The following is a 14905-nucleotide window of genomic DNA, read 5'->3' on the forward strand; positions in this document are numbered from 1 at the left end:
TTTTCTCTTTCTCTCGTGAATGTATGTGTAAGTGATCGATACTGTACAATATCAGTTTTGACGTTGAACTACAAATAACAAGGCCCGAGTTAGCTTGAGTGTTTGCTTTGTAGTGATTTAACTTAAATCAATGAGTATTAATTTTTTAATGCCGCTTACTCTATCATGCCTCACTTTCATCTTTCGAAATCATATTTCTATCTGCCGCTGAGAGAGCAGGATGGCGGAATATATTATCAAAATTAACGTTGGGGGATTAGCTTTTGAAACCAAGACTTCAACTCTCGCAAGATACCCGGACACTTTGCTAGGAAGACTTTCGCAAAACTCCAAGTTTTACGATAACAAACGGAAATGTTATTTTTTCGACAGAAACCCCAACATTTTTGTTTCCATCCTGGATCTTTACCGTACAGGATCCCTCCATTTTCCCTCGTATCTCTGTGGAACTATCATTCAAGATGAACTCGAGTTTTGGGAAATTTCGCCCGGATTATTGGGTGAATGCTGTTTTGAACAGTATCTGAAATCGGAGGGAGACATGAACTCTACTCGGACGCTGAAGGAGACATTTGAGCATTACGGTCTGGATTACACGGATGAAGAGTGCCGCACAAGTAAACGTAAACGAATTCTTCGGAAAATTTGGCTGCTCCTAGAAGAACCATCTTCATCTAGACTAGCCAAGGTCATTCTCTCTCTCTCTCTCTCTCTCTCTCTCTCTCTCTCTCTCTCTCTCTCTCTCTCTCTCTCTCTCTCTCCTAGTGAATTCCAATTGAAATAAGGTCTAAAAAGTGTATTAAGAGATGAAAAGTCGTCATAACGAGACGATTGAAAGTAGTAATTAAGAGATGTAGAGTTATTTTTACGATATAACGAAATTGTAAGTCCTTATGAGATACGTCGTAAAATACTACAGAAAAAGTCATTACGTGTATGACAGTATGTCCGTGAAGTTCATTAAGGAACTCGATATTAATTTTGCTTGGGATGACAGCAGAACGACTTCTATTTAGAAGAAAATGGTAGATAATAGATATCGTTGATTCTAGTATATATTTTTGTGAAGTTTACGATCATGCAGTTCGATTTCTAATTCTGCGTCGGGTGTTTAAAGCAGACGGCAGTTCGGGTATAGGTACTTAGTATCGTGCTGGACTTCGTGTGTCATAGGATCACTTTAAAACTTTCTAAGGGACAGGAAGAGGAAACAATTATACATATATAAACCGTACATTATTTTGCATCTTTTCTTTGTCATTATGTCACGTTATTATTTTATCCCGTTAATAACGACTATGAAAGTATTTTTGTTTCCACGTCACGACTTTTTATCTCGTTATAACGACTTTTTTTATTTTACCTTTATCGTCGGCTGAACTGAAATCAACATTTTGGTTGCTTAAAAATGTATACAAATAATTAAAATTATGAATATTTACTCTCAAATTTTTCGCCTATAGCTTCCTTGTGAATAAATACCGGTAATAGCAATCGGGTTTCATGTAATTATAGAATGCAATATTAACATGAATATATTTGAGTTAGGTACGATCAGTATTTAAAGATAAAAAATAAACAAATAAATTTATTTTTTTAAATGGACAAATACAGTAAAAGGTATTATATAGACACTCGTGTCCACTGAATACAAATAACTTCCGTTTTGAACCGGCGCATTATTAGTTTTGCCTTTTCGGATAATACATAGGAGCACTTGTAAATATTTCGGACAGGACATTCAAAAACAATTGATCTGCTAAACAGTCCGACTATTTTGGTCCTTTAATGGAACAAAATTGATATATTTTATACCTACTAGTATTTACTTATATATAGTGGTGTACTATTCACAAGATGGTTTTGGCTAGTGACGCTACGATCTTTATCACATATATATACAAGTCCGTTTTATTACCGTTCTCAACATATGCTGATACATGTACATGTATTAGGGGGGAGGGGGGGGGGGGGCCGAGATGAAAATAAAATTTTGATTTTAAACTTTGGTTTGCCCATTAAAAATCAAGTATTCAGCTTGTGCACGTGCACACGTACGAAAGATGTTTGAGCTCAAGTATTTTTGCTACTTAATAATATATTAATATATACATGTATATTCTATAGGTGTAATCGGGGGTTTTTTTTTCAGTCACATGCAGAAATTCGTATATCTCTTTTACAGAAAGATATAAATCATTAGTCTTTTTTAATCATTAAAGATTATATCAAATAAAAAATATCAAAGATGATACAGAGATAAAGCATGCACCTTTTTACATTTTTTTTTAGTTTAACAACTTTTTTTTTGTAATACAGCTTGTGTTAAATTTTCCAAGTGGTAAAGGAGGTTTACTAGTATTTTTTTTAAGTGGAACGCTCTATATTGCAATTAAGACATATCGTACACTGTGTGCAAAGTTTAGTGTTTATACGAATAATTGAATGCGTTATTTATTTGCGCAAGTAATGCGTTTATTTACGAAAGTTGCGCGTTTATTCGCAAAAAGTTTGCGTTATGTCGCAAAAAGAAAAAAATATCCCTAAGAAAATGACCTCAATGGGTTTTATGTGTACATTGAATCAGTGAATTTTATTTAATCTGAATTAATAATTTGTTTAATCTAAATTTAATTCAATTTACATGTATCGTCTTTCCTTCTTTTATATCTTCTATTCTGTTTCCTAATTCATAAATTACATTTGAATATAATTGTCTAAGAACAAATTTTTTTAAGTTGTAAGTTAGAACTAGCATTCAATTATCTTTATGTACTTGTATGTAAATATGTAACGATATGAAATATTGTTCAGATCAATTAAAACCCGTCTTTTACATGTGATGATATCTGTGAAGTCTACTTAGATAACAGATCATCAAAAGAACACCTCCAAATCGAAAGATATCGTTTTTTCTACATTTATAATAATGTAACAATGGATTGCAATTTCAAGTAAATTTATGTGTTTAGCAAATGCACAGTTATGAATGAAAGGATTGGTTTATTTTTCTAACTATTACACGTTTTAATCACGGAACAGTAGGTGTTTAATTTACATTCATGAGTTTATGGGTGTATAGTTAACAATTGTTTTTAACACGCACGGCCATAATTTGTTTTAAAGAAATTCATCGGCAAACATTTTGCTACGAAACCCGAGAGCGGTAAACATAAAAGATATCGTTGAATTAGCATAACTTCAATGATGGTATTTTATAATGACCTTTGATGTTGTCATTTTTTCGTTATAGTGTCAAGTTTTCACAGGTGTTTACAGTTTACATAACTTGTACCCGATCCTATTGTATATACCATCTTAACAATAGAATATGTTCAAACCAACTATAATGACCACTTTTATTTTAGATAAAAGCAGCGCAATAAATAAATAACAGATATATGATTAATTAATACATGTAAATAAATACTACTGTAATAACAGCAATTGGTCATGGACAATGAGTACTAGATAACATCTAACGACGTTTTCTAGACAGACCCGTTGCATATAGTAAATAAAAGAAACCAAAAATAGAATCCCATATTTTTAACTTAATCCAATTTTAATCAATATGGAAACTGAGAGCATTTCTGAATATTTTAAGACCAAGAAATCATGTTGAGTATCAAACTTTTCAACTTCTATTCTATTTCATTAATGTATTCTTCTCATTAGCGATGTTCTATTCCGATCAATTCTATTTTAACCCAAAGTAATGAAAAGAATCCCCTTCACTGCATTGGAAATATATTTTACAGGAACCAAACTTCCTGCTAAAATTTTTGTTTTGATTGAGGAAAATTTCTTTTCTTTTGTTGAGTATACATACATGTAGAGGTATTTCGTGAATTGATAAATCTGTTCATAGCGTATACAAATATACTTTTATATCTATTCTCCCCATGCATGAATATGTGATGGTTGTCCCGACAGGTTCATTGGTTTATTTTATCTTTATGTTAGATTTGATCGCGCCCCGACCAACATTTTCAAAGAATGATTCCTTAATACTTATATTTATATTATATTCAGCAATTGTACGTTTGAATATTTAAATATAAATAAACCCCGCTTGCGCCCCAATTACACGTTGAATTTATTGGATGTATAGTACAAAATTGATTCGTTGTGTTATCATGTTGATGTGTGCAGGGAAAGGCACTGGAACATGTTAACATTTTCATGAAATTAGTGTGTCTTATAGCATGCATAACATGTGCTGTACATGAAAAAAAATAGTGGTTTTAAAATGTTGTTTTAAAGTATAGAAATTCGAAATAATATAAATATAAGTAATAAGAAATCATTCTTTGAATATTATGAGGTGATAATTTCGGTCGGAGCGTGGTCGAATCTATCATAAAGCCCTTCGGGCTTTATTGGATTTGTCCACGCTTCGACCGAAATTATCACCTCATAAAACTCGATCAAAGAATGGTTCTTTATTTCTTAAATAATTGAACCTTTTCCCTCATTTGCAAATAGAATGCATTGTAGAATTTCACATCTCCAAGGAATATAGAAGTTTGGGATTGTATGCAATACGTTTTCCAGATGATTGTGTTGATGACCTTACATCTAACCAACGTTGACACAATTTATAGCGTGTGGTTCAAATTATGATAATTTCAATCGCCTTATTTGAAAGAAATAAATAAAATAGTAATATCGGTAATGATACAAAAATATTTCCTCTGAACTTCCTGAAATCTATTTATTGATCAGTATCTAGTTTATCACTTCATATAATAACCTATGTAAGGCAATATATGGCGATTTATGACGAAACCCGAGGGGTAGGCTTGAGTTCGTTTAAATAATAAATAAAGCATATTGTATAGTAGAACTAAAACGTGCTTGATATTTCGATGAATTTTGTTTTAAAAATGTCAATTGTTTATTGAAAAAGAATATAGTATTTAATATTTGTAAACAGTTTCACCCAGGTAATTAACATCATACCGGAAAAAAATTTCAATGAATATTACCACGTCAATAAAACTTGTCCAGAAACAATAGCTCAGCCGACGACATCAACTTTGCCAACGAAAGAGACAAGTACACAATCTCGTATGTACATGTAATAAATACAACCCTTCTGTTTTGTGATGGGATATGATTTTTATCCAACGAGCTGTGCGTTTTCTGTTTTCTATCACCCAATGCTTTTTTTTTCAACGTTTAATCCCACGGGCCTATGACGTTATTTAAACCTTTTTCTAATAACGAGAAAAAAGTATTGGGATATATTTTTGCGACAGAGATAAATAAATAACGTTAGATTCACTTGTATGATTCAAATAAATATACCTAGTACAAAGCATGCACTGTTATTCTTCTTGAGCGGACTCAAAATATTTTTTTTTTGGGGGGGGGGGGGGGGGGGGTCAAAGGAATAATAGGGTTTGCCAAAGGGTTCGGTGCCTATTTTTGGTTAAAAAAAAATTATGAGAATTTAATAAGTTTGAATTTTCCGAGGGGGGGGGGGGTCCGTCTAGATCCACGCATGTTTTTTTTTTTATGTTTAAATTTTCTATATTACCGTGTTTAAAATTTTACTTCTGTTATAATTCCTAATTTATTTTGTGGATGAATACCTTTTATAGATAACGGATTACTTTAAATGTCTCGAAGGTTGTACGAAACACCTGTCAAATTTATTATCTGAAATATTTTCTAAAAAAAAATCGTCAATTTCCATTTCTTTATTCACAAAATAATTGCTTAATATTATGTAAAAGTTCATTTCAATCCATTGTCTTAAGAAATATAAAATAAATAATACCAATGAGTTACTCAATGCAGAAAAAAAAACTGAGGTATTTGGTGATTTGAAAACCTACAATTGAATGGTGTTTATTTGATTTTTGTGAAATTTAGCCTTCTATCATAAAAAAAAAACAAGTAAAAAGTGTTCTTTTCATAGTAAAACCTGAAATTTAAACGCATTTATAGCTATTGTTCAGACTTACTGTCCATCAAATTCAAGGTAATATCAAAAGGTCAAATATGATGACGTCATCTAATTTTTTTTATTAATTATCACCTCGGTCAAATATACTTAAATCTCAATCAATATAAAACCCACCGACAAATTTTCATTAATTTGAGATATATTATAATAACATTCATACTATTAAATTTTATTTAAATTTGAATTGAAGGCCGTCAAGTGCTGCAAATCTTTGTCCAAAATAATTTACAAACGCTAGATTTTACATTATATTCCATCAGAATTTACCTAAAGATACCAGATAGAATTTATTTTAGTGTCTCCAAGTAACAAAATATGTATCTTGTATAAAAAGCAACATTAACAGTTGGAATATCTTCTTTCTTTCTATTTTATCAGCATTGGCATAGCAAAGGACCATTTCATTTTAAACTACAGTAAAAGCAACCCCAAAGGGTTGATATAAGGCGATATAGGCAAAAATTGAGACGTCGGACCTCAAAAATTTACAGGTTTCATAAATTAGAGGAAAATGTTAGCTTATCTTTTGCGTCTGTAAGAATAAATGGCTTATTTTTTTTTAAGCCAATATGTATCCATTATTTATTTCATTATGTTTTAGAATGTACACATTTTGCAAACGATAGAAAAATGTTTTATCCAAGAAATACTATGAACACCCAAAATATTATAAAACGAGCTGATGAATACTTATGATGTAGAAAAACTAAAAATATTGTCAAGATTTGTTAAGAAACTTTTCTGTATATTTGTATAAGTCCTTTTTATTACTGTTCTCAACATTTGCTGATACATGTATAACCCCCCCCCCTTTTAAAAAAAGTGGAACCGAGATGAAAATAAACTTTAGTTTGCCCATTAAAAATCAAGTATTCACCATGTGCATGTGCACACGTATGAAAGATGCTTGAGCTCAAATATTTTTGCTACTTAATAATATAAGGTTGTTTTTTCTTTGTTTTTTTTTTACAAACAAATTTTACCTTTATGCAACTAAACACTAAACTTTCGCGGATTAATGCGAAACTTAACAAACAGCGACCATGTTAAAGAATACCAAAACGAATTTGTTTAATTTTCTATAGGTGTAATCGGGTTTTTTTTCTAGAAACATGCCGAAATTCGTATTTCTCTTTCACAGAAAGATAAAAATTATTAGCCTCTTTTAATCATTCAAAATTATATCAACTAAAATATATCAAAGATTATACAGAGATAAAGCACCCTTTTCCTTTTGTTGAGTTTGAACAAAGTTTTTTTTTTGTAATACACTTGATTATGTAAATTTTTCCAATAGGCCAAGGAGGGGGGGGGGATCCGATGTTTGCTAGTATTTTTGTCAGTGGAAATTTCTATATCGTACTGTAACACATTTGTTACACTGTGTACAAAGTTTAGTGTTTTATTCGAATCATTTAACGCGTTATTTATTTGCGCAAGTAATGCGTTTATTCACGAAAGTTACGCGTTATATCGCAAAAAAGGAGAGAAAAAATATCTCTACGAAACTCAATGGACTTTCGTACATGCTGAATCAACGAATTTTATTCAATCTGAATTAATAATTTGCTTCACCTAAATCTAATCCAACTAACATGTATCTTTTTTCCTTCTTCTATATTTTCTTTTCTGTCTCATAATTCATAAATTACATGAATATATCTAAGAAAATGTTTTTAAAGTTGTAAGAACTAGCATTCAATTATCTTTATGTATTTGCATGTAAATATGTAACAATATGAAATATTGTGCAGATCAATTAAAACCCGTCTTCTATATGTGATGATGTCTGTGAAGTCTACTTAGATAACAGATCATCAAACGAACACCTCCAAATCAAAAGAGATCTTTTTTTTCTACAGTTGTAATAATGTAACAATGGATTGTAACTTCAAGTAAATTTATGTGTTTAGCAAATGCACAGTTATGAATAAAAGGATTGGGTTTTTTAACTATTGCACGTTTATAATCACGGAACATTAGGTGTTAAATTCAATTTACATTAATGAGTATATGGGTGTATAGTTAACAGTTGTTAACACGAACGATTTTAGTTTGTTTTAAAGCAATTCGTGAGCAAACATTTTGCAACGAAACCCGAGAGCGTTAAATGTAAAAGATATCGTTGAATTAGCATAACTTCAACGACGGTATTTTATTATAACCTTTGATAAATGTCATTTTTTCGTAATAATGTCAAATTTCTAGATTTCACAGGTGATTACAGTTTACAGAACTTGTACCCGATCCTATTGTATATACCATCTTATCAATAGAATATGTTCAAACCAACTATAATGGTCACTTTTATTTTAGATAAAAGCAGCGCAATACTTTAGTAAATAGATCAATAATAAATAAATAATGAATTAATACTTGTAAATAAATACTACTGTAATAACAGCAATACTGGTCATGGACAAAGAGTATTAGATAACGTCTGACGACGTTTTCGAGACAGACCCGTAGCATATTGTAAATAAAAGAAACCAAAAATAGAGTCCCATATTTTAAACTTAATCCAATTTTAATCAATATGGAGATTGAAAACATTTCTGAATAATTTAAGACCAAGAAAGTATGTTGAGTATCAAACTTCTATTCTATTTCATTAATGTATTCTTCTCATTATTTGTATGTTCTATTCCGATCAATTCTATTTTAACCCAAAGTAATGAAAAGAACTCCCATCACTGCATTGGAACTATATATCACAGCAACTAAACTTCCTGCTACAGTATAAGTTTTATATTTTTATTGGAGAAAAATCCTATAGGCTATCGTTGAGTATAGAGATTGTTCGTGAATTTCATATAATACATCTATTCCTAGCGTATAAAATATCTACGTTTATATCTTTTCTATTCTCCCCATGTATGGATAAGTAATAATTATTCCGACCTGTTCAATGGTTTTATTTTGTCTTCAGTGTCAATATAGGAATTAAAATTGCAAAAATAAAATATAAAAATGCTCTTCGGGTAATGATTTAATGATCCAAATTTACAGTCTTAATTAAAACATGCTAGTCCACTTTTGTGGTTTTGATCTTTTCCAGGTGCCTCAGCAAAAAAGAACCCTCGATCGATATACACTTGAGCAGTGATTAATAAAGATACTTTTAATTCTCTATGATTGAACCCTTTCCGTCATTTGTAGGTCGAGTGCATGGTTGAAATTTCATATCTCTAAGGGATTAGATGCTTAAAAATATAATTATTGTTTTTGTTTTGAGAATATACTCTTCATTACCCTGGATACTTTTGTCATGTACATTTTGCACACTGCTTTGTTCACACGCAGTCTAATACAAGATTTTGATGTCTTTAAAAAAATGTCTACCACTGTTTGTTCACTTTACTTATGTATATATGTTAAATCTATGAATCGTATTGTTCTTGGTAATAAACAATACAAATGGGCTTGTATGCGAAACGTTTTCCGGATGTGTTGATAACTCCTAAACCCAACCACCACTGATACAAATTATACAGTGTGGTTCAAATTACGATACAGTGTAACTTGCATCGCCTTATTTGAAAGTAAGAAATAAAATGTTTATGCCCGTGATGATAAAAAATATTTTCTCTGAACTTCCTGAAATCTATTTACATGTACTTTTTAGTATTGATCTGTATCTAATTTTTATTTTTATATAACGCAAAATATGGCGCTTTATAAACGAAACTCGAGGGGTGGGCTTGGGTTCCTTTGAATAAAAAATAATGCATATTGTATAGTAAAACTAAAATGTGCTTGATATTCCGGTGAATTTTGTTTTAAAAATGTCAATTGTTCATTGAAACAGTATAAAATATTTTTAAACAGTTTCCCCCACGTTATTACATGTAATATATTACCGGAAAAAAATTCAAGGAATAATTGGGTTTGCCAAGGGGTCCGGTGCCTATTTTTTCGGTTTAAAAAAAAAATTATGAGAATGAGGTTGAATTCTCCCGGGGAGGGGAGGGGGGGGGGGGCGTCTAGATCCACGCATGTTTTTTTATGTTTACATTTTTCTAAATTACCGTGTTTAAAATTTTACTTCTGTTATCATTCCTAATTTATTTTGGGGTTGAATACCTTTTATAGATAATCGATTACTTTAAATGTCTTGAAGGTTGTACGAAACACCTGTCAAATATATTATTTGAAATATTTTCTAAAATATACACAAAATAATTGCTTAATATTATGTAAAAGTTAATTTCAATCCATTGTCTTAAGAAATATAAAATAAATAATACCAATGTGTTACTCAAGGCAGAAAAAAACTGAGATATTTGGTGATTTGAAAACCTAAAATAGAATGGTGTTTATTTGATTTTTGTGAAATTTAGCCTTTTATCATTAAAAAAAAAAAAACAAGTAAGAAGTGTTCTTTTCATAGTAAAAACCTGACGCATTTATAGCTATTGTTCAGACTTTATGTCCATCAAATTTCAAGGTCATATGAAAAGGGCAAATATGATGACGTCTTCTAAGTTTTTTTTTTTTCTTAATTATCACCTCGGTCAAAACTACTTAAACCTCAATCAATATAAAACCCACTGTCAAATTTTCATTATTTCGAGATAACTTGAATATTGAAAAATAATTTGAATTTTAGAGACCGTCAAGTGCTACAAATCTTTGTCCAAGATAATTTACAAACGCTAGATTTTACATTATATTCCATCAGAATTTACATAAAGTTACCAGTTAGAATTTATTGCAGTAATTGCAAGTAACAAAAGGTATCTCTATAAAAAGCAACATTAACAGTTGGAATATCTTCTTTCTTTCTATTTTATTAGCATTGGCATAGCAAAGGACCATTTCATTTTACACTACAGTGAATGCAACTTCAAAGGGTTGATTTGAGACGATGTAGGCAAAAATTGTGACGTCGGACTTTTTTCTTCAATTTATAAATATTTAAAGGTTTCATTCCAAAGAACAAATATTATCTTTCCAGCGAAAAATGAATTATAGGAAAATGTTTGCTTATCTTTTGCGTTATACCTTAATTGGGAAAACGTTCCGTAAGAATAAATGGCCCAGTATTTTTTTTTAGCCAGTATGTATCCGTTATTTATTTCATTATATTTTAGAATGTACACATTTTGCAAACGAGTGAAAAATGTTTTATCCAAGAAATACTATGAAATCCAAATATTATAAAATTTAACGAGCTGATGAATACTTATGATGTAGAAAAACTTCAAACTTTTCAAACATTATTTTAAAACGAATTGTCTCATGAAGTAAAGGATGAAAACAAAATGAAAGCATGTCAACTAATCGGAAGCGCTTTGGTTGATCTTGCAATTTTCCAACTAGTAAACGTTAATCTTATTAAAATTGATCTTTTAAGAATAGAAAATTAACTTTAACAAAAATGAATTATTGCGGAAATTTGCATGTCTAGAAAAAAGTGATAGTTGAAACATTACGTACATGTAACATATCACACATGGACACAAAGAATGTAGCTAGATTAGGTTATCATTATAGTCGGGGGGGGGGGGGGGGTTGTTAATATTTCATGACAAAATCACAGGGGCCAAGCCCGTTTTGACATTAATTTCAATGTAACCATAAATAAGGTTACATTGAAATTAATGTCAATACGGGCTTGGCCCCTGATGACAAAATAATAATATAAAGCGTTTATATATATATATATATATATATATATATATATATATATATATATATATATATATATATATATATATATATATATATATATATATATATATATATCAACTTATCTTGCATGGCAATTAGTTTCTAGTCTGTATTTGAATTACACTTTTTTTATCATATGAATTTTTAGACTTTTCCGACAAGAATTTCGAGAAACCCAATATGAATCATGTTGTGTAATATTTAAAGATAGATTTCAAACTATGTATTAGTAATCGAAACAATTCTAAGAATCGTATGGATCCAGATATCGAAATCTAGTCTCGTTCAACCAGATGCTCGGCTGTCTCCGTTAATCGACGACAAGCAAGAGAGCCTCTCTGCTTGTCGGAGATTTACGGAGACAGCCGAGAGTCTGGTTGAACGAGACTTTATTAAACTATGGCGTAGGAACACATAAGACTACAAAAATATCTAAATTGTTCGTATTATTTGAAATCTGACTATTTTCAAAGTGTTTATAGATAAGTTTCCTTGAAAAACAATGCTTCAGCATACATAACATCGAATATTTCTATTATTTTCAAGAACTAAGTCTTGTCAGCGGTGATGATTTGTGCTAAGGTCCAAACACTGTTTCACGTTCGGTTTGAGTAACTGCATAGGAGAGTTGATTAAAATCAACTCCCAAAAATTGTTCATATCAACAGACAACTCTGTAATGTGTTGCTATTTAGTATGAAAGGCAAAAAACAAAAAACAAACAAAAACAAAACAATATCAACACTGGGAGCCATTGTAAACAAATACACCCCTGCGAATGTTATTGTCATTTAAATTTAGACCACATGGTTTTATTTGACCCTTTCAGTTTCGCAGTAAAAATCGTGCCTCGTGTTTATAGTCTATTTCATAGAATCTATAGGTACTTGTAGTCAAATATAAAATCCAGACGTTTATTGATTTTAAACTTTATCTTAATTAATTAGAGGATAAAACGAGTTCTAGGAATAAATATGACAATAGAAAATATAGGTTTTTTCTACAATTAACATGCTTAGTAGCGGTCCCCCTTTTATTATTAATTTTTGATCCGCGCCTGACCTAGTAATAGCATCAATAGTGAAACAGACTATAATATTTTATGCAGAATGTTACTTGAAAATAGCTCGATATACGAAGTTTTTATACAAAACAGACACCCATTCTTTTTTTAAAAAACATGGTATTGCACGCCAAAAGCCTCAAACAGGGCTATGATTTTATTAAGCTACCCAATGATTATACTTTCAACCACGTGTGTGGTGAATGAACACGAGCGATAACTCTGTTCTGAATATCATCGTTTAATTTGAATAACCTCTAGATGATCAAATAAGACATATATCTTAATAGATTTTCATGTTTTAACATAAATCAAAGAAGGATATGATATGGAAATGACCAGTACTTACGTATTTTGAGAATATTAGCCAAACACTTATACTTCCGCTCGAAATTTGACAGGAACTGAACAAATCTCGGTGAAGTCTCGTAAACTTTCATTCGAGCACCTCTGAATTAATTACATACTTAGCAACGACAAAGAAAACATCCCGAACACATTCGCATGAGTGAAATATATTATCATTTATCTGGACACTTCACCTATTCGGACGAAAGACTTTTAGACTGAAATAACTGAGGCTCCACTGTACGTTGGTGAACCTCATATATACCAGTGAATTGGTCTTGAGCGCATAAAAATATTTAAATTTAATTCAAAAACACCTTTTACGATATTAAACGCATTACAAAAAGGTCTGCTTAACTGTTAGATTAATGTGCGTTTCCTATTCGTACACGTATCAAAAAAGTGTATTTAGTAAAAGATGTTGATTATTACAAAATGGCAGAAAATAAATGACAAACAATTTAAAAAATGCGCGCCAGAGCTACGTCAGCTTCAAACACAAGAAATGATAACACACAGCATCAAGGGTTTTCAGGACCAACCGTAAGAGTATTTACACGACGATTTAAAGAATATGTTTTTGATACCAGGGCACGTGAACATTACAGCTCAATTTCTATTTCAGGGATTCAATGTCTTCTTCTTGACAGTTGTCGTAATTTCCATGGCAACCTTCGTCCTGGGATCACAGCCATCCTTCAGAGAGAAAAAACTGACACACAGCTATCTCTTGTTCATCATCGCGTACTCAAACATTCGATTCTTTGATGAACTAAATTTGCAAAACCCGAAAGAAGTCATGCTTGGTACATCGTTGCCGAACAAGGCAATAAGGGACTGTGAGATTTTCACCTCGGTTTTCTTCACCATAGAAATGATGTTACACTTCATTTCTTGTCCCAGAAAGGCCCGATTTTTCACGTACCCACTGAATGTCATTGACCTTCTGCTGGTAATTGCCATGTGGGTGACCTATGCCCTCGAACAAGACTTGACCTTACTAGTGACGACATATGAACTTGTGCAGTTTTATTTGGTGATGAAATCGTTGTTTGTGTTGCGTCTTTTTCGAGTTTTCCGCTTGATGAAACTTTACTCAGGCTTACGAATAATGATCATGTCGATCCGCGCGAGCCTTAAAGACCTTCTACTGCTATCGCTGTCGTTTCTTCTGGCGTCTCTGTTCTTCGCCAGTTTTATCTACTATGCAGAATTCTATGTGTCCGACACGTTTCCAGACATTTTCATAGGAATATGGTGGTCGGTGGTAACTATGACAACCGTTGGATACGGCGACATGTTCCCAAAATCGACCTTTGGTTACTTTGTGGGTGGAGTCTGCGCTTTCTCGGGGATGCTTATTTTAGCAATGCCCGTGGCAATTCTTGCAACGAACTTCAACGATTTGTACCAGAAAAACAAATTGCGTGAGATGAAACACAAACTTTTACAAACCAAAAGTAAAAGAGAAGAAACACTACACATCCACGTTGCAACTGTTTCTCCTATTGAAACTCAAGGAAAACGTCCTGCCACAATAAAGTGCAATTGGTGATGAATTCAACGGTTTGTTTTTGTTTATGAAATGCAATAAAATTAGAAGTTGGTCAACGCTGTTTTTCATTAATACATGCATGTACTCGAGGTGGTATGGGACACCTGTCGATATGAATGTGGTTAAAAGTACATTGTAATCAAAATACTTTCACCGATTTAGAAATTTCAAATTTTACAATATTTGACCCCAAAAACCCCGTGTTTTTTGAAATGTTTGGAAATGTAAAAGATATAAAAGCCCCAGCGGGATTCGAACTCATGACTTACATATTCGTAGTCAACGATCT

General features: G+C 31.6%; 1 protein-coding gene across 1 annotated transcript; it reads left to right on the top strand.

Annotated features, from left to right (window-relative positions):
- The first annotated feature begins 219 nt into the window (after window positions 1–219).
- On the top strand, window positions 220–14662 carry LOC128190177 (potassium voltage-gated channel subfamily C member 3-like). Its single transcript, XM_052862110.1, has 2 exons — window positions 220–688; window positions 13687–14662. The coding sequence occupies exons 1-2, from the start codon at window positions 221–223 to the stop codon at window positions 14614–14616; spliced, it is 1398 nt and encodes a 465-aa protein (XP_052718070.1). The 5' UTR covers window position 220; the 3' UTR covers window positions 14617–14662.
- The last annotated feature ends 243 nt before the right edge of the window (window positions 14663–14905 follow it).

This window comes from Crassostrea angulata, chromosome 6 (genome assembly GCF_025612915.1).
Source record: "Crassostrea angulata isolate pt1a10 chromosome 6, ASM2561291v2, whole genome shotgun sequence".
In the NCBI taxonomy this organism is placed as follows: Eukaryota; Metazoa; Mollusca; class Bivalvia; order Ostreida; family Ostreidae; genus Magallana; species Magallana angulata.